Source organism: Rosa rugosa, chromosome 3, assembly GCF_958449725.1.
Source record: "Rosa rugosa chromosome 3, drRosRugo1.1, whole genome shotgun sequence".
Taxonomy (NCBI): domain Eukaryota; kingdom Viridiplantae; phylum Streptophyta; class Magnoliopsida; order Rosales; family Rosaceae; genus Rosa; species Rosa rugosa.
Window position 1 is genome coordinate 32,487,989 of NC_084822.1, and position 22,591 is coordinate 32,510,579.

A 22,591-nucleotide genomic window follows, 5' to 3' on the forward strand; every position below is an offset into this window, starting at 1 on the left:
ATAAGATCAAGCTGTGAAACAATATATCTGGAAATACCTCAAGCTTTATTCATTTGACCAAAATATGAATACATATTGTTTCTGACATGAACTGTAAACTGAAATAAAATTGAAACTTTCAAACTAAGAAACTGAAAACATAATCTTTATGACTTTTGCTCTTTCTGAACTCAGGAATCTAAACTAGAGAGAATTCCCATGTCTTCAACATGCTTCTTGAAAACTGAAACTGGTAATGCCTTGGTAAAAGGGTCTGCAAGCTGTGCATCTGTGCTAATGGCAGCTATTTCAATATCTCCATCTTTTACCCTCTTTCTCACACTGTAGAACTTCAAGTCTATATGTTTTGAATTATTGGACCTTTTGCTATTCTTACTGAAGAACACAGCAGCTTCATTATCACAATAAACTTTCAGCTTTCCATCAACAAGATTACTTAAAATCTTTGTTTCCAAAAGAAAGTTTCTGATCCATAGGCCTTCACATACACCTTCATATATGGCTATAATTTCTGCTTGCATGGTGGATGTGGCTATCAATGATTGTTTCATTGTTTTCCAAGTCACTGCACCACCTGCCAACATATATACATAGCCACAAGTAGACTTCATTGATGCAGGATAATTGCCTGCAAAATCTGAGTCTGTGAAGCCTACAAGTTCAAGTTTCTTCACACGCTTATACACAAGCATGTGACTCTTAGTCCTCTGTAGGTATCTCAATACCTTTTTGCCAGCAGTCCAATGCTTGTGTCCAGGATCATATTGAAATCTAGACAACATGCCAACTGCAAAGGATAAATCTGGCCTAGTGCACACTTGTGCATACATGAGACTGCCAACTAATCTAACATATGGTACAGACTCCATTTCCCTTTTCTCAACACTTGTTTTAGGGCATTGATCCTTATTTAATTTATCTCCCTTAGATATTGGAACCTCCCCATGAGCACAAGTAGCCATATCAAATCTCTGAAGTATTTTTGAAATGTAGGCTTGTTGAGATAATCCCAATAAACCTTGTGCTCTGTCTCTCTTTATCTCAATTCCTAATACATAAGAAGTCTCTCCTAGATCCTTCATATCAAAAAATTACGACAGAAATATTTTGGTATCTTTCAGTAACTTAATGTTACTGCTAGCAAGGAGAATGTCATCTACATATAGGATAAGAAAAACAAACTGGTTTCCAACAACTTTAAGATAAACACATTCATCTACTAGATTTTCTGTAAAACCAAAAGATGCAACCACAGAATCAAATTTTCTATACCATTGTCTAGATGCCTGTTTAAGTCCATATATAGATTTCTTAAGCTTACAGACTAAGTTTTCTTTTCCAGTCTCAATATAGCCTTCTGGTTGTGACATGTATATCACTTCCTCCAGTTCACCATTTAAGAAGGCTGTTTTTACATCCATTTGATGTAACTCCATATCATAGTGAGCTACAAGAGCCATTATGATTCTAAAAGAGTCCTTAGTTGAAACTGGTGAAAATGTTTCTGTAAAATCTATACCCTCCTTTTGTGTGAACCCTTTAGCTACAAGTCTTGCTTTGTGTCTCTCAATGTTTCCCTTGGCATCTCTCTTAGTTTTGAACACCCACTTGCTGCCTATAGGCTTGTGATTTGGATCTGGCTTCACAAGCTCCCACACTTCATTATTATACATGGATTCAAGCTCTGCATCCATGGCTTTCTTCCATTGTTTTGACTCATTACTTTCTGCAGCTTGCTTAAAATTTACAGGGTCATTATCATCTGCTAAAGTGCTCTCAACTTCTTGCAGATAAACCTCATAAATATCATTTTGACCACCAAAAGTTGGCTTCCTATTTCTTTGTGATCTTCTAGGTTCAGATACATTTTGATCTGGTATAGGTTCAGCCACTTCAACATTTTGGTTTTCAAGTTCTAAGTCACCACCTACTGCATTGTGAACTTCACTTTGAGTTTCTGCATTATTTTTAAAGTTTGGCATTTCTATTTCTGTATCCTTACTTTATGCAATTTCCTCAAAATCATCAGTTAAATCTTCAAATTTTGTATTGCAAATACTCTCCCCCAGAAATTTAACCTGATGAGTTTCAAAAATTCTAGGTGAGTAGTGAGGTGCATAGAGTTTATAACCTTTAGATTTTTCACAATAGCCTATAAAATGACAAGTTACAGATTTAGGGTCAAGTTTTCCTAAATTGGGATTGTAAATTCTTGCCTCAGCTTTACAACCCCATACATGGCAATGATGCAGACTAGGTTGCCTACCACACCAAGACTCAAATAGTGTTTTATCCACAGACTTGCTTGGGCACCTATTGCAAAGATAGTTTGCAGCTCTTAAAGCTTCTCCCCAAAACATTTTTGGCAACCCAGAAGTACACATCATACTTCTTACCATATTCAATAGAGTTCTATTCTTTCTCTCTGCAACACCATTCTGTTGGGGATTGTATGGTGTTGTATATTGAGCTTTTATACCTACATCCTGCAAATATAAAGCAAATGAACCCTTTTGTTGTCCTTGCTCAGTATATTTACCATAAAATTCACCCCCCCTATCAGACCTCACAGTCTTAATTTTCATTTCTAGTTGATGTTCAACTTCAGTTTTGAAAATTTTAAATGCCTCAAGTGACTGTGATTTTTCTGACAATAGGTAGATGTAACAGTACCTTGAATAGTCATCTATGAATGTAATGAAATAAACAATTCCACATATTGTTCTATGCCTGAAGGGACCACATATATCTGTATGAATTAACTCTAGCAGTTTTTCACTTCTGCTAGCAGTCTTTTTTCTTAAGTTTGTCATTTTACCCTTAAAACATTCAATGCAGTCTGCTAGGTCTGAAAAGTCTAGTTCTGGAAGTGTTTTGTTCTTTACTAATATTTGCAGTCTTTCTTTTGAAATGTGGCCTAGTCTCCTATGCCACAAGTAAGCTGATTTATCATTGAACAAGGTCCTTTTAACACCTATGATGGTGTTGTTACTTAATGTGTTATTTCTGTCTTCAACAAGTGAGATTACTTGTTGAGGTATTGAACAATTCAATTTCATATAATTATCCAAAATAACACCAGAACCATATAACAAGGAACCTTTAGAAATTTTTATTCCATCCAAATCAATGTAAAAACAGCAACCAGTCTTAACCAAAAGAGACATAGAAAGCAAATTCCTCTTAATCGAGGGAATGTAATAAACATCATCCAAAACTAAAAAATTTCCAAAACCTAGATCTAGTCTTAAGGTTCCTATAGCCTTCACTGCAACCCTCATGCCATTTCCCACACAGACATTGGTTTCCTCACTTCTTGGTGCCCTCTTCTTTGTGAATCCCTGTAAAGAATTCGTAATATGCAAGGGTGAGCCAAAATCTAACCAATAAGTGTGAGGTTCAATATTGACAAAATTAATTTCTAAAGAAAAAGTTTCTGTAGTACTTAAGAAATTCTTACCCCTTCTTCACCAACCAAGCCTTAAAACCTGAGCAGTCCTTCTTCATATGTCCTACTTTCTTACAAAAGTAGCACTTGAACTTAAAAGCTTTGGTGGTGTTAGGTGCTGCAGTGTTTCCAGATGGCTTAGTGATGGTTTTGGTGACCTTAAGCTTTTCCACCAGGTTCACAGAGGTTGCAGGCTCTCTCTTTCTTAATTCTATATTCTTCATCAGCACAGATAGATATGAGCTCATCTATGGTCCATGTACCCTTTAGAGCATTGTAGCTAGTTCTAAGCCCACTGAAGGTATTTGGCAAAGAATGCAGTGCAACATGCACCACTTGGCTATCATTCACTCCCATCAGTAACTCCCTGAGCCTAGCATTAATGTGGATCAGCTTCATTATGTGCTCTCTAACTCCCCCAAATCCTTCATACTTCAGCTCATGGAAAGCCTCAGACAATCTTGCAGCCTCTGCTTTCTCACTCTCTTTAAATTTTCTCTCAATGGCCTCCATATAGTCAGTAGCCAAGTCAGGTTCTTCTACACTACCTCTTACAGTGTCAGACATAGTGTTTCTAATGGTGTTCTTGGCCATTCTATTTGACCTGTGCCAGGTTTTAAATGCCTTAACCTCCTCAGCTGAACTATCTTTAGTTAATGCCTCAGGTTCATCCTCATGAAAGACTAGGTCTATATTCTCATCAAGGTTCGAAAAAAAGCTAGGCGCTAGTCGGGCGGTGGACAAGTGACTAGCGCCCAGACGCCTAGGCGGTTTTATATTATTTTTATTTTTATTTTATTTTAATAATATATATATAAAGAAAAATAAAATAAGAGGAGGGAAAATATATATTTAATTAAATTATTAAACTTTTGTTTAACATAACATTTATTTAATTGAATATTTGTTTAATTAAACAAGCAAAACACCGAAGTAGTATTAATTATGCTTTTAATTATTCTTTGGCTTGCACATGCGTCACACCAGCCTATCCCTCTTCTCTCGCTCTCTACACGAACAACAGCCACACATTTTTTTAATTCTATTCTCTCCCTTTGAAACAAATTCAAACCACATACAAACGAGCTTATCAACTCTCTCTCTCTCTCTCATTAGTTCTTTTGAGCAGGCTGTTATCCAGAAGAGAAGAAAAAGATAAACTTTCCGTTCTTTTCGCAAGTCTACCAAAAGCAGGGCTCCAAGGAAGCAATTGTTTGCGGCTGCCAGCGATTAGTTGAAGACTGAACTCTTGATTTTGGGGATCAAAGCATCGTCGTCGAACTGGTGAGATGCAGAAGACGAGGAGGAGAGAGAGAGGGAGTAGAGTTCTGATTGGGTGGAGAGGCGGAGGTCGACGACGGGGACGGAGTCGAGGTGGAGGTGGAGGTGGTGGTGGTGGTGGTCGACGGTGGCCATGGCATTGAAGAGAATAGCAATGAATTGGGAGAAACAGATCAAAACCCAGACAAATATATAATAAACCCGCCTACTCCGCCCAGACGATTATGGCCGACTAGGCCGACTAATCGCCCGCCTAGGCTGACTAATCGCCCGCCCAAATCCATGTCCGCCTACCTCACCGAGTAGGTGTTACTCGCGGCGGTCAGCCACTGCCCAGCGCCCTGGGCGGCCGAGTTTTAGAACACTGATTCTCATGCATCATCATATAACGCTCTACCGAATCTCTCCAGGCTCTAAAGTTTGTTCCAGTGAGCATCAAAACATTGTTGAGGTTCATGTAAATACTTCCTACTGAGCAAAGTCAAAAACAAAAAATTCTGTAAGTTTCAGTTTCAAAACTCAAAAAATACAAAGTTTCAATTTAGCAATATTTCTGCAGATTTATGTGTTAGTTCCAAAAGCAGTTCAAAAACACATAAAACACCAAAACAAAATATCAACCATAATGGCAACAAGTAACACAAGATACTATGTCAATGAAAATACCCCAAATCTGAATTTCACATTAGGCAACACTTTTGTAGTAGTAGACATAATGTACTTAAGTTTCTGAATCTTCACCCCATAATTAGAGAACTCAAGTTATCCAAAAAGACAATCAACATCTTATGACAGTAGAAGAGTCTTTAAGTATCGAAATATGAATTCAAAATCATGTGTGAAGCTGTTTGTCACCAAATTACTATGCTATATTAACACTTCTTTGGAAGACACGAGTAAGCACAGTTTGAAAACAATTAACACAAGTTTCCAAGTCATTTTTATCTTAATGATCAAATGCAAATAATAATAGAAATTGCTTTGTGCAACATGCCTATTTTTATTTGCAACAACCTGTGACCTAAATAAAGTTTAACTAAATTCAATTCAAGACATCAAGGCACTTGAAAAGAAACTTTACTCAATCTGCAATTTTCTCAATGAAAATATGACAACATTTACAGGGAGACAGTGAACTTCTTAACTCAAACATTCATCAATTTATCATATAATTATTGTTCAATCACAGATATATATTAGCAGAATGCAAAATATTAAGCACAACCATCCATAAGCAATCACAGAGAAAGCACAAAATCGTTTCAATTCAACTCAATTCAATTCAGAGACACAAGCACACCAAAACTTAAATTTCATCCGGTCACCATCTACTCTAGCCTAGGTGCACGCCGGGAATGCTTCTAGTTTTCTTGTAATTCAACAGAAAACGAATTAAAGCTTTGAATTGAAACATGGTTCTCGGAAGGCCTAACCTTTGCGACTGCAATTCTGCAACAATTTTAGCGGAAGCAATAATTCCCAATACTTGTATTCCCCAAGAACGATCTTTATCCGATTTTAATTTTTTTTTTCTTTGTCTGTTAACCAAAACCCTAATTTCCCAAAACGTTTTGCAATTCAACATAACACAAAACTCTAGTTCAAAATACAATGAATTGATCTTCAAAAAATGATTTATGAATTGTGAAATTTGGCTCTGATACCATTTGTTAACTTAATGAGCAAACCAAGATCGTTTCACAAAATGCATAAACACAACCAAATGATCAATACAATATGAACTAGAATAAAACAAGAGGAGATGCATCACCTGCTTCATGCACAACAACCATTCCTTCAAAAGCAGTAGCAGCAACACAGCTATTCAACACAAATAATCCGAGCTCCAAAAATTCAAGCAGCCACACGCAAGAAATCTTCTACTCAACTATGTGTTTAACTCCTCTCTATGGGGCAGGACTGAATGTTTTGTCACACAGTGAATAGGGACTTCAAGGACCTATATATACAAGCTAGATAGGTCTTCCCATAAAAGAATCCTTGATTCTAGCCAATGAGTTATTTCTGAAAGATGCTATAAATATCATATAAACTAATTAGATATTTATCTTTATCAAAATGGATTCCTAACCATATGAGTGACATACCAAAGCTCATTAGGTGTCTAGGTAGATAATTCATATATTTCCCATTTATTGTAATAAGTTTAATAAGTTTGTTATTTACTTAATGTAGATAATATTAGGTCCAAATAATATTTTACACTTGGCAGGACCAGTGTGATCGTTCCAGTAGCTCCCAACAGTCCCAATTATGGCCATCTCATCAGGCTTCTACTAGGTGACTTCAGCGGTGAAGATGAAGCTGAAAATTGTCTCAGCTCTTCAACTGTTAATGCACCTAAAATTGGTCTATCTTCGTGGCTTGTTCCTGAGTGTGGTGAACTATTACATTCAACTTAAATGTAGTAGGGAAATATTACAAGCACCGTAAAAGAATCTTTCCTCGAATGAAGGTTTATCCCACATTTATTTGCATTACAGGTTATAAATTAAAGTTAGAGAAATGCATGGATTAATATCAATTTTAAAGCATCATTCTTTTTCATTAGGAGCTATTCCAAAATAGCTTCGTCTTTTTTACTTTTTTATTATTTATTTTTTGGTTCCAGTCGGAGTTGTTTAAGGAAATTGGAATGTAGAGAGAATTGGGAGAATAGTTGTGTGTATTCACTGATAATAGGAGCCCTATATCTAGGGATTACAAATAAGTACATAATCTTGGAGTACAAGGATTCCTATTCTAACTCAGAGTATGAAATCTCTCCTATTACAAGTATAGAACTAATCCTAGTTTGACAAGGCACACTAAATGTCAACATTCGTCAACACTCCCCCTTGTGCCTCTCAAACTTGATGGTGATTGTTTGATCGTTGCCTCGTTAAAAAGTTTGCACGAGTAATAAAAACCCTGTGGGACAAAAACAACCTCGAGGAGGAGAAAAAGAGTACAACATGTCCTTCACTCTTCGAGATCGAACATGTAGACATCATACCTCCCCCTGATGTCGACACCTCCCCCTGATGTCGACACCTCCCCCTGATTACTACAATCATGGGAGTTCGGATAACTTTCTAAATCCGATGCTCTTCACATGTTTCTCGAATATGGATTTAGGTAACGACTTAGTGAATAAGTCCGCTACATTATCCTTTGATCGGATTTGATTCACTTCAATCTTTAGAAGTGATTCTTGTTGCTGATTGTAAAAGAATTTAGGCGATATATGCTTAGTGTTGTCGCCCTTGATGAAACCTAACTTGACTTGTTCAATACAATATGCATTATCCTCATAAATGCATGTAGGTTCATCTGTGGTAGACTTCAAACCACAAGTTCCTTGAATATGTCTAATTATAGACCTTAGCCATATGCATTCACCCACAGCTTCATGTAGAGCAATAATCTCTGCATGATTCGAGGAAGTAGCAACAAAGGTCTGTCTTGTAGACCTACAAGATATCGCGATGCTTCTCATGGTAAAGACATAACCCGTTTGGGAGCGACCTTTGTGAGGGTCAGAGAGATACCTTGCATAAGCAAAACCTATCAAAACATCACCATCGTTTTGATGTAAGGGAGGTGGGTGAGGCCGGCCGCCCTTGTTGGTGGCGGCAGTGCCGACAGGGACATGGCCGGCCACGGCTATGTAGACGGTGGCGCTTTTCCGTTTGGAAACCACGACAATTGCAAAACCGGAACTTGTAATGGAAACGCGTGGGCATAGTTCATTATATCCCTTCCCAATCAAGTAATCACTTTAGTGAGCGTTTCAACCTCATTGCAAACGCGCTCCATGGTCTAGAGCCACTTGACTTAAGTAAATGAAGTTCACAAGAACCTTAATTATATTCCGTATCTAGATCCCCATAAAGGTACGTAGTGACCACATTCATAAGCTGCATGTTCAGTTATTAGGAAACTACCAAACTGACAAGGTAGTGGAGTGTAATGACATCCATTACGAGAGAATATGTCTTCTTGTAATTGATTCCAGGGCGTTTTGTGAGAAGCCTTGCACCATAAGGCGAGATTACCATCTCTTTTTCTCATCATGCTATCTAACGAAGACCTATTAATGTCAACAGGTTTTATGTTGAGAGGTGTTGGCCTATCAAGCCCGAAATCTTTCCTCTTCGTTAGTGAATCCAATTCTGGATCACATCTTTCCATTTAGGCCAATTTTCACTACGTTGGCATTCTTAAACAGAGCAAGGTTCGATGTCATTGGTCTCAATAATCCCACATCCCCATGTACACTAATGTAGTTTGTAGAGATCTCTATATTCACAGGAATTGGTTCTAACATTGAGGCGTCCCTCAACGATGTCTCTTGGACATAACCACAATCTAAAATATTCTCATGAGATAGATTTTGAGTATCAATGATCAATGGATCAAGTTGTGCCAAACTCGCTCTCTTTTTAGGACGAGAATCCATCAAACCTATGGGTCTTCTACGCCCACTAGCGGAACCCATGGCCTATGACGCCATTATGCCACCTTGTGGCGTCATCATACCATTATCGATCCATGGTGGTAGTGTCGTGCCTATCTCTTCTGGGTGGCGCCATGTCCTCTTGTGGGGACATCAATCCTTGCAAGCATGTTTGCAGCAGGTATATGTGATCTTGTCACTTTTAGGGGATCAAGATGAGACATAGTGGGGACAGACTAAGACAATTCATGTCGTTCCTGTTGAACGTTGACGTTCTAATCTCCCCCTAACGACGGGAAGATTGTCTCATCAAAGTGACAATTCGTACAATCTCCCTCTCGCTCTTACCCGAAACTCTAGCCCTCTCCTCCTTCCTCTCCCGCCCTCTTAATTTCTACGGCCACCATCGCCTTCCTCTCCGCTCACTCCTTCTACTGTCTCTCTTTCCTTAACCACCTCCAACCCCTCGTCGGCGCTATCGCCTCCACCCGCAAGCTCTCTCTCTCTTTCTCTATCTCTCTCTCAAGCTTTCTAGGATCTTAGAAGATTTCAATCTGGCAAAGCACCCTCTACAACAGGTTTCAATCTGAATTAATCGCGTTAATGGTGAGTCACTGCGACTGAATTCTTTGTTTTCTGTTTGGGTCCGGAGAATTTTGGGGGTTTTCAATTTTAGGGTTTTAATTATAGATGGGTGGAGATTTGGGGATTCCTACGTTCCCTGAAGAAGACTGGGAGCCCAATATAATCACATGATAAAATGGGTAAGCTCACAACTACTCTTTTGAAAAGACTCACTTTTTCTCCTCTAGCTTCGAATTTTCAGTTTCTTCATTGTTAGGTTTCTGAAATTTGCTGGGTTTTAATCAGGTTGGTGAATCTGAACCTTTGAGCTTATCATCGAATGGTATTCCTTTTGAATTTGAATGTTGGCATCTGGGTTTTAATTCTCTTGGTTTGTTCTGATCTATTTGCTGCTTCATATTTTGTAGGCATGGTTTAAGTTGGGTTTCTTAACTTATCTTTTACTCTCATGGATATCAGGTAGCTGATTTGTATGTTTTCTTATATATAAAGGGCATAAGCTTTTGTAAATAATTGTAGCTTGAATACTGATGTGTAACTGACTTATGTTGCTTTTGAGTTTCAAATTGGCAGTAGTTTTATCAGTTTGTATTTGAGTTTTCTTCAATCTGTAAAATGTTGTTGCATTCGGTAAAATGATAGTAGTTTCTGTTTATTGATTTAAGTTGAGGATTTTCTTGACACCTGGATATAGTTTATATGTGTCTGTAATGATTCACTGCTTTTGAACAACGTCCCTTTTTTTTTGGTGCTGCAGAATGCTCAACAGATCCATGGGCCATTTCTCGTTGTTGTACCATTATCTACCTTGTCAAATTGGGCAAAAGAATTTAGGAACACTACTAAAAAAAATTGCATTTGGGACGGTTTTTTACTTCGGCAGCGATTTCCGTCGCAATTGATATCAATTGCAACGGCAAATGTTCCGTAGCGAATAATTTTTATTATTAGTGACGGTAAATCCTTACTGTAGTAGGATTAGTTATTAATTGCGACGCATTTTCATATCGCCGTCGCAAACATATACATATCTATTTTATTAAAAAACCAACTCCCTATCACTCCTCTTCCTCACTTAACCACCACTCCCTTCCCAAACCTCAACTGTCGATCACACCCTCCTCTCACAGATTCATGCCCAAGCTCGACCTCCACTGCGCTGCCACCGAGCCCAAGGAGGCCAAGCTCTAGGGAGGCCGCTTCGAGGAGGGCATCACCGCAGCCATCGAGCGCTTCACTGACACCGTCGAGCCCTTCACCGAGTCCATCTCCTTCGACAAAGCCTTCTACAAGCATGACATCATGGGCAGCAAGGCCCACGCCTCAATGCTCCCCAAACAGGTCCTTCACTTTAGTTTCTCCATTTTCAGTTCTCTCAATTTCTCAATTTCTAGGGTTTGGTTTGGCTACTATTAGGGATTCATCACTGTCGATCTGATAGTTATGAACTGAGTTGGATGAAATTGATAGCTCGTTTACTGTTTGTATCTGAGTCTTTAGCTTCCAGATCTGATTTGATTTTCGTTTTTTTTTTTTGATGTTGAACGTTTTGATCGCGATTTGTAGTGGACTGCAGAGGTTATCAGTATCTTTTTGTTTATTATATGTGTTATCTTTGGGAGCAAAGTTTCAAACACTTGTTGGTTGGTAATATTGTAGATCTACTGTCTATAGCACATGTGGTCAGATGGTTCCTGCTAGCTTTAATTGTTCATTTGTAACTTGGTAGTGATACTATAAGCACAGAGATGCAATCGATGCAATTCTGATGCAGATTCTGATGCAGATTAAGCAGCTGCAGGATTTTGATGGTCTGTTTGGTGACAAAGAATGAGGGTTTTGGGGTTTTGAGTTGATTCCATGCATTGTGTTTTCGTTTATGGATGGGTCTGCTTGATCCGTAGTGAATGAAATATGGTGGTTAATTTGTGATTGAAACAAATAACTCTTTCAAACTAATCTGATTGCTGTTGCAACTATTAGTTTTTGTTCATTCTGGGTTTTATCCTCTGATATTTTAAAACTTTGCTCTTAATTTACGATGGCATTGGTTGACTTGGTTCTCACTTTGTAATTCAATTCAGCAATACAGTCCTAGCAATTGGGTCATCACAGAAGTTTCTGCTTTCGAGTTTCAGTTATGATTTGAATACATTTATCTCGGTTAATGAGATTGGGCGTTAAATAATATTGTAATTTTTACCACGGATGCTCTTTGGCTCATCCTGGCATCAAACAATATGTGAAGTTTCTTATATAAAGGTTCGTTGGAAATGATTAATTGTGGCAATAAGGGGTTTTGTATTTTAGTAAAGTTGTGTGTGTCTTGTGTATTGATTGTCTTGCTACTTGAAATATTTGTCAAAGCTGAATACTCCATCATTCATTTTCATATAACTAATTACTTGTTTCTTTTTTTCTGTTCTGTTTCCTTGAGCAGATATGGTTAAAAATAAAGGCTTCTTGCCGTCAGGTCCTTCGGAGATTCCTATTCAGCGTAACCAAATAAAGGAAATTATATATTCCTTACTTCCAGCTTGCAAAGAGCTTGATGTAGATTCTGGTATTCCCTTTAAAGCGGATGCAATTATTGCAAACCCCCCAGCATATGGTTAATTAGCTATCAACACCATCTATCTAATTCTAAGTAATACTAGATCTTTTTCTGGTTTTGAATTTCTTGGTTACTGAATTTGGGGTTGGAGGATGGGATACCGTGTGGTAAATGATTATCCAATACTCCAATAGACATATTATTTTGTTTCTTCCTCTAGCAGAGTTTGTAGGTTGTCTGCACTATTAACTTCCAAGATACTTATGCATATTATTGTTAATTGCATTCAGTTATATTTTATAAAGAGAACTTTTACATGCACTTGCTTTGATTTGTCTATATTTTGCCACTAACCTGATGAATACATTTTCAGGGCATACTCATGTGGCGGAGGCACTGAAAATACCTCTTCATATATTTTTTACAATGCCATGGACGTAAGTCTTGTCTGGGTAATGTAATCTTTCTGAATTGTAATCTTTCTTGAATGTTGCTCAATGTTCTGTATTGGTTTTCACTGTTCTGAATCTGCATTATGTATTTTGACCTTTTCCTTACCAGGCCAACAAGTGAATTTCCACATCCCTTGTCCCGCGTTAAACAACAAATTGGATATAGGGTGAGCCCTTTGAATTTTAATCTTTCCTTATTTTGGAGTTTTGATAATTTAATTCATTTTACAATTCCAGATTTTTTCCTTACTTTTTTTTTTTTTTTTGAAAGGGGTTTGGAACCCAGCCAAGCTGGGAGGCTCAGCCCCACGCCTGACTTATTATATTAATAACATTAGTGTGCACAGAGGGGGACATAAAACCTTGACCTCTAGCACCAGAATATAAATCCTCGTAGAGAACATCCTGGATAATCACAGGAGCCTCCTCTAACCAAATATCATCTAGATAATTAAGACTAGCAAGGTGAGCCAATCTATGGGCTACACCATTTGCTTCACGGGAAATATGTCTAATCTGAATAGAGTGAAAAAATGTCAAATATGACTTACAATCATCGATAATACGCCCTATGTCAGATCGATCATCCCCACTTTGTTGTAGAGCAGCCACCACAAGTGAGCAATCACTCTCAAGATCGAAATTGTCCCAATCTTGGTGAATAGCCAAAAGAGCTCCAGCACGGCAAGCCTCTGCCTCCATATGGGCAGCAGAGAGAACATGAGGGAAGTAGCGCGCCATAGCTGCAATACAATTACCAACCTCGTCTCTGACAACAACTCCAATTCCACCATCTCCAGAGTCCGACCTGTAACTACCATCCACATTCACCTTGAGACGCCCAGTTGCGGGCAGCTGCCATTTTTCCTTACTTTTTTGGACCATGCAAATTTTCAGCTATCGTATCAAATTGTTGACTCCTTAATATGGCTTGGAATACGGGACATGATTAATGATGTTCGGAAGAAAAAATTGAAATTACGACCCGTCACATATTTAAGTGGTTCACAAGGCTCCGAGTCTGATGTCCCACATGGATACATATGGAGTCCTCATCTTGTTCCCAAACCAAAAGGTACTTTACCTTGCACTTCCATTTTTAACCATTTGGAGTTCCTTGGGTGATGAAGGCACGATGTTTTGAGAAACTTGCTAGGTTTTAAACAATACTTGGCTGAGTGGCAGTCATTTGAATATGCTATCTAGGCTAGTATGGTGCACACGTTCATCTACAGCATATATCCTTCGTTTAATTAAAAAGAAAAACTTATTTGAACAATCCTTTATAAGACGCATAGATTATAGGTGCTTGTTTTCAGATAGATATATCCATCTCCATGGAACATTCTTTCTTAAGTAAGCATGATGCTTAGCAGGTATGCCAATTCTGATGCAATCGAGTGACTACGGAGATGCAATCGATGCAATTTTGATGCAGATTAAGCAGCTGCAGGTTTTTGATGGTCTGTTTGGTGACAAAGAATGAGGGTTTTGGGGTTTTGAGTTGATTCCATGCATTGTGTTTTCTTATTATCGAACCATTACACTTCATCAGCTGACTACTTGTAATTATAGATACATGTCTTCTGAGGTATTTTAGTAGATCTAATAAAATGCCCTCTCACGTTGAAGTTTGCATTTGATATTACCAAGATGGTCTTGCTTTTAGTGTCACTCCTTGTCCATTGGATTTAAGGATTGCTTATTCTGATTTACACTAAATCCTATCTGATTCAGTTTGACATTTGATTTACAGTAAAGACAGGATTGCTTATTCAATGACCAGTGGTCGATGGAATAGGTAATATTTGCTCACCTGACTACCTAGAAGAATTTTTTCTCTAGATGTCAGCAACAATCTACTCTAACAAAAAACCCAAGTGGGTTGCATATCAAAATGTCGTATTTGACATCTGTTGATAAAGGTATAATAAATTTTGATGCAATTCTTACCATTGTGAAAATGTAGCAGATGTAATATGATGCTTATGCAATGTAATGTTTTTACAGGATGATACTCAAATTGTGACAGCTTCTGGTGATCAAACTGTAAGTTGTTTAAGTCCACTTCAATTTTCCAAACCCATAGTGCTTTGTTTTTGCTGAGATGAGTTCAGAAAAGTTGAAATTGACCAACCAGGATTAAGAACTTTATTAGTAACACATGAATGAGGGAAAATGTAATAGAATCTGGTAGGAGGAAAATGTCATTAGTAATTTTGCCTCATATTGCAGTTGGTTTAGTTTCTAAGTGATTGTGTTGTTTCTTTGGTTTTTTTTGTTTTCTCCAGGTTAAGGTATGGGATGGATGTGGCATGGCCGAGTAGTTTGTCAACTGTGATTTTTCCGACTCTGTTTTACACAAAATCTAATGGTTTTTACACTTTTGAACCATGTCAATTAGCAGCGAATGTAGTTATGAACTCTATTACATGGCAGTATTTTGTAACAAAAATCAGATAGGATGATGCATACAAAATCCATCTCCTAGACCTAGGGCAAAACAATATATTCCACCACTGAATGAACGTCCCTTTTATATTAAATTTGTTTGAATTTACATTGATGTCTCTTGATTGATAGTGAGAGGACCCATTCCATAATCTTATTGTAACAACTCTAGCCCGCGGCATCGCGCGGGTAAACTTCCTAGTAATTGCTATAGATGGTACTAGCTTTGGTGTGCAATTCACACCATTTTTTTTTTTAAATGAAATATCTTTTTGCGACGGCAAAGTATCCGTCGCAAATAGTTTAGCCATTGCGACGGCAACAATTTTCCGTCGCAAATACTTTTTGCAACGGCATTTTACCGTCGCAAATGGATTTTGTGACGCCACCTATTACAATGCCAACATTTCCGTCACAAAAGGCTCAATTTTCCGTCGCGAAAAGTTTTTTCCGTCGCAAAAGCTCAATTTGCCGTCGCAAAATAGGCGTCGCAAAAGCAATTCTTTTTAGTAGTAGAAATGGCTTCCTGATCTGAATGTTATAGTGTATGTTGGTACCCGTGCAAGCCGAGAGGTAAACTGAGCTTTCTTGTATATGTCACAAAGTTCATATATGGTTAGCGTTTGATAATATGATTTTACTTGCATTGTTAGTTCAAAGGTATGTCCCTCTTGGAGCATCTGTTGCTGATTTGTATGCAGGAGCAGGTGTTATCAGATTATCATTGGCTGCTACAAGAAAATGCAGGCAAGAATTTAAGATTTCTGTAAATGCACAGTATTAAAACTCAGAAGTCTCGAACTTTATAAAGTGAAATTCTAATTGTTTTCTAGGTCTGTGAGATGCATTGAGATTAACAAAGAATCAAAGCTATCCTTTGAGAAGACGGTTGCCCGCCTGCCAAACATAGTAGATAGCAGCATCAGCTGGCATCATGCAGACACTTCTAAGGTTAATAACCCTGGGAAAGTTTATGATCATATATTTTATGAGCTAACGTACAGTTAGAATTATGATCATAGATAATTTCAATCTCAATTCTTTGATTACTTTCTATTGATTTGCAGCTCTTCATATTCAAATACACGTCTGGATATCTTTTAGCCTCTCTTTGATTAAGCTCTGTTCTTATAGAAACCAATTGGAATAAGCTTTTATTTCTGTGATGTTGTTAACTCATACTCTGTTTCAATTTTATATTTCCAAATAGCTTGAGTTTTGACAAACTGAACTGATGCATGATCTTTGATAGTTTGTCTTTCAGTTCTCACTTTTCTTCAAAACTATATATGAGTTTGGATGTACTTATCAAATTGGACTATCACTTGTATAAATTATTTCAGAAACTACAGTTTCCAGACCCAGCGACCTGTTTCTGTAAAACTGTAATTTTCTGTTAATAATTTGAAGTTATTTTCTTCTGAGAATTTGTAGTGGACTTGTTAAAGAGTATTTGAAACTTGGAATCTCCTAAAACATATTTTTCTATAATTAGTTATGATTTTTCAAAGTTACAGGTCTGTTGCAGGAATTTCTGAAAACAGTATCACTGTCATGTTCTTTCTTTTTCTTTTAGTATCTTTTTATGTACAATCTTGCTTCAAGAAACCAGTACTTCAAAAGTAGGCATTCCCACCTTTCATATGAATCCAGCCTGCCTCCATTTGCAGTTCGTATGAAAGATTTATATCACGACAAATTTGGCTTTGTGCATTAGCATTTCTGCTGCACAGTTTTACTTTACAAATCAGATCTCAAATAACCATTTCTAGATGTTCAATGTGTGCTATAATCCAGTATTTCTATTGTATGATAAAGCAATTAGTTTGTTTTTATTTGGGGGGTTACAAGGTGATATCATTGTTGCAACCTTGGACCTTAAAAATGATGGGGTTCCTTGAAAAGGAAACCACTTGGGAATTTTAAAAATTTAGCTGCTTGTTCTATCATATTTTGGAGTGCTTTTACATTCTTCTTGTCTAATAATGTACATAAATATGATATTTATTGGTTCAGATCCGCCTTCTTTTGGCTATCAGTTAAGACATAGGAGAGGAAAATCAGAAACTACTCGTGCTCAGTACATAAACACAAAGGATGTGAGGTTTGTCTATGTTTTTCTACCTCCTGCAATGCTAGGCCTAGAAGTAGCACCAGTTTGGTTCTTAATGGAATTTCATGGGGCACATTGTTTCATGTAGGCTGACAATAAGCACTTGGAATGTTGCTGGAAGAGTTCCGGATGAAAACCTTGATATTGATGATTGGATTTCTTCAGAAGAGCCATCAGATATCTACATGTTCAATGGAATGGCAGAGCTTTCGATGACTATAGCCAAGCTTCCAGTGTTTTATAAGCACAGAAAGTTGCTCTTCTTTCCACCATGGGCATATGCACTTCCGGCATGGCTCCTCAAGATCCCTCTCACCTGTGTTGAAGTTGGTGTTTGGGTATTTATCACCTATTATGTCATTGGCTTTGATCCAAATGTTGGAAGGTAAAAGTAACATACTAGAAGCAAAATTGTTGATCACTTTCTCCTTAACATTTGTTTTCATGTTGGTTCTGACCCCAAATCATATACTGTCATGAACGTGTAATGCAGATTGTTTAGGCAATACCTTCTCCTCCTAGTCATGAATCAACTGGATTATTCCGATTCATTGCTGGAGTAGGTAGAAGCTTGACTGTTGCTAATACATTTGGCTCATTTGCACTAGTCATGCTTTTCGCTTTGGGGGGCTTTGTCCTGTCAAGAGGTAAAAATCTAAGTAAAGATACTTGACGTCTAGTAACTAAATTTCTGTATCAATTAATTTCATGTTTCTCAATTTTTTTTGGTTGACTCCACAGAAAATATAAAGAAGTGGTGGATATGGGGCTACTGGATATCACCTTTAATGTATGGGCAGAATGCAATTGTAGATAATGAATTCCTTGGCAAGAGTTGGTCACATGCGAGTCATTCATTGAGCCATTTCAAACATTTTGTAGTTGTTCATCTCTAAGTAATTCTCTGATTTTGATCTATTACTGTTAAAGGTTCTTCCAAACTCAAATGAATCATTAGGAGTTGAAATTCTGAAATCTCGTGGATTTCGTACGCATGCATATTGGTATTGGATTGGCGCAGGAGCATTGGCTGGATACATGTTCTTATTCAACATTTGTGACACTCTGGCTCTCACTTATCTAAACCGTGAAGCAATCTGGATACTTGATGTTTCAAGAAAGGTTGTAGTTTTACTCAATTTATGATGTACTTAAGGAAATAAGATGTATTGATTCGATTTTGGCGTGGTTTGTATGTCCAAAATCTGTTCACTGGCTGATGCTTTAATATTGTGTATAATCAGATTGCTTGAATTAATGCAATGCCCCATATTTAAGAAGAGATGTTAAAAAAACTAATGGACGTCGATGTAAACTACAGGGAACGATGTCTAGTATCAACATGGACATCGATTTACAATTTGGAAAACGATGTATAGCATCAATATGGACATCGATTTACAATTTGGAAAACGATGTCTAGAATCAAAATGGACATCGATTTACAATGTGGGAAACGATGTCTAATATTATTATGGACATCGTTGTTAACCTAAAACCTGATGTAATATAGTAAAATGGACATCACTTTATAAAAGGAAACGATGTTTATTATAATATTGCACATCATTCATACAATACTATGGAATGTAGATTGAATCTTAAATAGTAGGATATATGGAAAATATGCGTGAACCTCACAAACGGCAGGCAAAACGAAAAGAATCCGATGTCTGATACCATATAAAACATCGTTTCTAATATGAGTAACGATGTTAAAATGAATACTTCTGCTATTGTACCTATACTTCATTAAGCATTAAATGCCAAAACATTCAGATTTAACAATATCTAAACACACTAATATGTCATCGTCATAACGGTTTTACATCGGTTTCATAAGTTTATTCGATGTCTATTGTTGAACTGGACATCGGTTTTTGACCGATGTCTTTTTGTTCATGATCTTTAACATCACCCACTAAGACATCGGATGAATTTTTTTTTAACATCGGTTTCTGGCCGATGTGTAAGGCAAAAATTCTAGCAGTGGCGACACGTGACCAGTGTGTCCGCACATCAACCAACACCATAAAACATCTAAGCAGTCCGTAAGTTGGTTGAATCGATCCACAGAATCCCCTTGGATTCTATGTAAGAATGGAATTAATTGCTACGTGTCCTTTGCATAGGATGGTCTAGATCCTAAAAAGCAAGCTTTATAGAACAAAAGATGGGCTTTAGAAGCAACCAATGAGGATTTTGGTTGAGCCATAAAGTCACAATTGACTTTAGAAGTAAAAAGAGGAGGTGAATTGGGGTTCTTGGAGTCAAAGCCAAGTGATGGCCATAGGGGGTAGGCGGCGCCGTCCATTGGTGGCTGGTCTATCATGGTGGCGGCATTGTGAGGCGCAGGGGAGTGCCATACTTCTCCTCGAATCAATTTTTGATTCTTACTTCTCTTCGTTCTAAAGAATGGATGTTCGTGTGAAGTCTTTAATAGACGGATCATCATGTCACGACCTGGGTGTCCCAAGCGGTCATGTCAAAGCTTATATGTGTCAGAAACCCATAAGTCATCTCTCATGATATAGTTTGATTCAATGATTCGAATGGTGGTTGCATACAATCCACTAGAACGACACATAAGCTTCTCTAATACCTATTTATATCCGTAGTCATTAGAGGTGATGCAAAGGAACTCTTGTCCATTCTCACAATGTGTTTCCACATGAAAACCATTGGCTCTTATATCCTTAAAGCTCAAAAGGGTTCTTCCGGCCCTAGGAGATTAGAGAGCTTCAGTGACATGAATGATTGTGCCATTTGGCAACAAGAATTGAGCTGGTCCTCGACCATGAATCAATTTAGATGACCCTATCATCGTAGTCACTAAAGATCGAGTAGGCGACATCTCAAGAAATAACTATATATTTCGAAGTATGGTTTGCATAGTAGCACTATCCACGAGGCATTCTAGCTCTCTGGTCAAATTTTGATGCTCACGAATGCTCTTAGTCCGTAGCCTACAAATGATCTTAGTACGTAATATTTCGATGCTTACAAACGCTGTTAGTCCCTGGTTTAGGAACGCTCTTAGTTCGTAATTTAGCGTGAACTCCCCATGGTTCCGCTTTTGTGAATCAAACCCACGTTACAAAAAAGGTGGGATGTAGGAGAAGGGATTTTGGAAGTCCCCCAGTACAAGAAAACAAAAATTAAAAGAAGTAGAAACTTTTATAAAAACTTACTTGGTGTTTTCTTGTTACCTGATCTTGCTAGTGAGGCTGACGGACGCGCGTGTTGATACAGGTGTGCGAGGCTGATCCGGTTTTGCGGAGGTGTGCAGGTAGGCACAGGCGGCGGCGCAGGGAGACGCACTAGGTAATTCTAGGGTAGGATTTTAGGGTTTCACATCTTAGAGAAGAAGAAATAATTATTTTTGGCTTCTGATTCAGGGTTAGGGCTCATGCTGATAACGTATTTAAGGAAATTAGAATGTAGAGAGAATTAGGAGAGTAGTTGTGTGTATTCATTGATAATAAGAGCCATATATATAGGGATTACAAAGTACATAATCTTGGAGTACAAGGATTCCTATTCTAACTCGGAGTACGAAATCTCTCATATTACAACTATAGAACTAATCCTAATTTGACAAGGCACACTAAATGTCAATATTCTTCAACAGGAGTCTCTTAATGTACTATTGTTAATGGGTACGGGTACTGGAGGAGGGGAGTAATATGGCTGGCTTCTTAAATCTAGATAGGAATTCGCATTCCAATAAACGAAAGTTAGAACTAGAATATAGCTCCACTTAATTCATCTATGCAGTTTAGTTTGTTTAATTAGTTCACGCCACTCTTAACTTTGAGTTTACTTTTTTGACTTAACAGGTATTGGGCATCATATTTGTACAAGATATTTCATCACAAATATTCTGATATTGTATCATGTCTCAGGTTTCCCAAACTAAGGTATGAACTCCTCATTTAATTTATTGTATGGATTGAGAAAGTTAATATATATGGCTACCTAATGAATAATTTTGGAGATAAAGAGTCCGTATGTTATAATTGTTTTGCTATATCTGTATTTGGTTGATCAGATAAGCATTTTCCACAAAGTATATACTAATTGTTACTCTTAACTTACTTTATACTTATTGCTTAAAGGAAAGGGTTTGAATCTTTTGAACTATCGTCCGGACAAGTTTCAATTGTATTTTTCTGTTTTGCTTTTGTAGGTTTGCTTACATGTAGAATGAGTTGCATTCTTAGATGGTGCCATGAGTTACCTTTAGGCCTGCAAACAAGTGCGGTAATTTTACTGACCATAGACTCATTTTGTAGGTTGGTTAATGATAACTAAACTAGGAGAACTTATCAACAAGCTTTTATCATGCTTATATTGTGTAGATATTTTTTCTTGTCAGGTAGAAATAATAACAGCAAGTTCACACCACTGTTATGTTAAGCATGCAGAATGGTATGCATATAATATCCTGAATTCCTGATGTATATATAGATATATGGGTTGTCGCTGACATACCTCTAAATACAGGTAGTTACTTTATTCTCATATTTTGTATAAGTAAAATATTTTCCTTCGCTTTTCACTTGATCATATGGGTTGAAAATTGCAATATATAAGAATATCGAAGATATATAACAAAGCATCATGTTATGATATGCTATATTTAATCAGATCAGATTGCATTGCCAAATGAAAAGCATAAGAGATTGTAATATTTCTAATTTTTGTAGTGAGAAGGGATTGGAATTGATCTAATGATATTTCTAATTTTTGTAGTGAGAAGGGATTGGAATTGATCTAATATTTGGGTATCTTAACTATTATAATCAATCATTCTATTTGGGAGATATAGTTTTTCTTAGATGTAGAATGATTTGTTTAGATGGAGTAATTGATTTTGTATTTTTGATTTGTTAACAAATTGTGTTAATTTTAATGACCATATTGTTAGTAACTTCATATTTAGAACTGTTAAGTACACATGGTGGAGATGACCTCTGTATTAATTGCACCCTTTGTTTTCTTGGTAGATATTGGAAATCAGAACAGCAAGAGTTGTATTGTAATACCCCGAAAAATCCAAATTAATTTCCGTGGATTTTTAGAAATGATTTCACGATAGTAGGAGCGAGTACGAAGCTTGGAGAAGTTGTGGAATTAGTTCGAACGATTTTATTTTCGAAAACGAACGTTTTTAGGGGGTCAACAAAGTTGACTTTTTATTCGTTCAAAATTTGGGAAAACTTCCTTCATGAAAGTTGTAGAGCTC

At 37.3% G+C, this 22,591-nt stretch overlaps 2 protein-coding genes across 2 annotated transcripts; both read left to right on the plus strand.

Moving 5' to 3' along the window:
- The first annotated feature begins 10,835 nt into the window (after positions 1 to 10,835).
- Positions 10,836 to 14,536, plus strand: LOC133741425 (sterol 3-beta-glucosyltransferase UGT80A2-like). Its single transcript, XM_062169321.1, has 5 exons — positions 10,836 to 11,114; positions 12,214 to 12,384; positions 12,701 to 12,764; positions 12,889 to 12,946; positions 13,677 to 14,536. The coding sequence occupies exons 2-5, from the start codon at positions 12,216 to 12,218 to the stop codon at positions 13,902 to 13,904; spliced, it is 519 nt and encodes a 172-aa protein (XP_062025305.1). The 5' UTR covers positions 10,836 to 11,114; positions 12,214 to 12,215; the 3' UTR covers positions 13,905 to 14,536.
- Positions 14,537 to 15,816: 1,280 nt separating this feature from the next.
- LOC133740551 (uncharacterized) lies at positions 15,817 to 18,037 on the plus strand. Its single transcript, XM_062168508.1, has 4 exons — positions 15,817 to 15,977; positions 16,064 to 16,181; positions 17,270 to 17,334; positions 17,432 to 18,037. Exons 1-4 carry the CDS (start codon positions 15,862 to 15,864, stop codon positions 17,730 to 17,732), a joined length of 600 nt encoding a protein of 199 aa, XP_062024492.1. The 5' UTR covers positions 15,817 to 15,861; the 3' UTR covers positions 17,733 to 18,037.
- Positions 18,038 to 22,591: the final 4,554 nt, after the last annotated feature.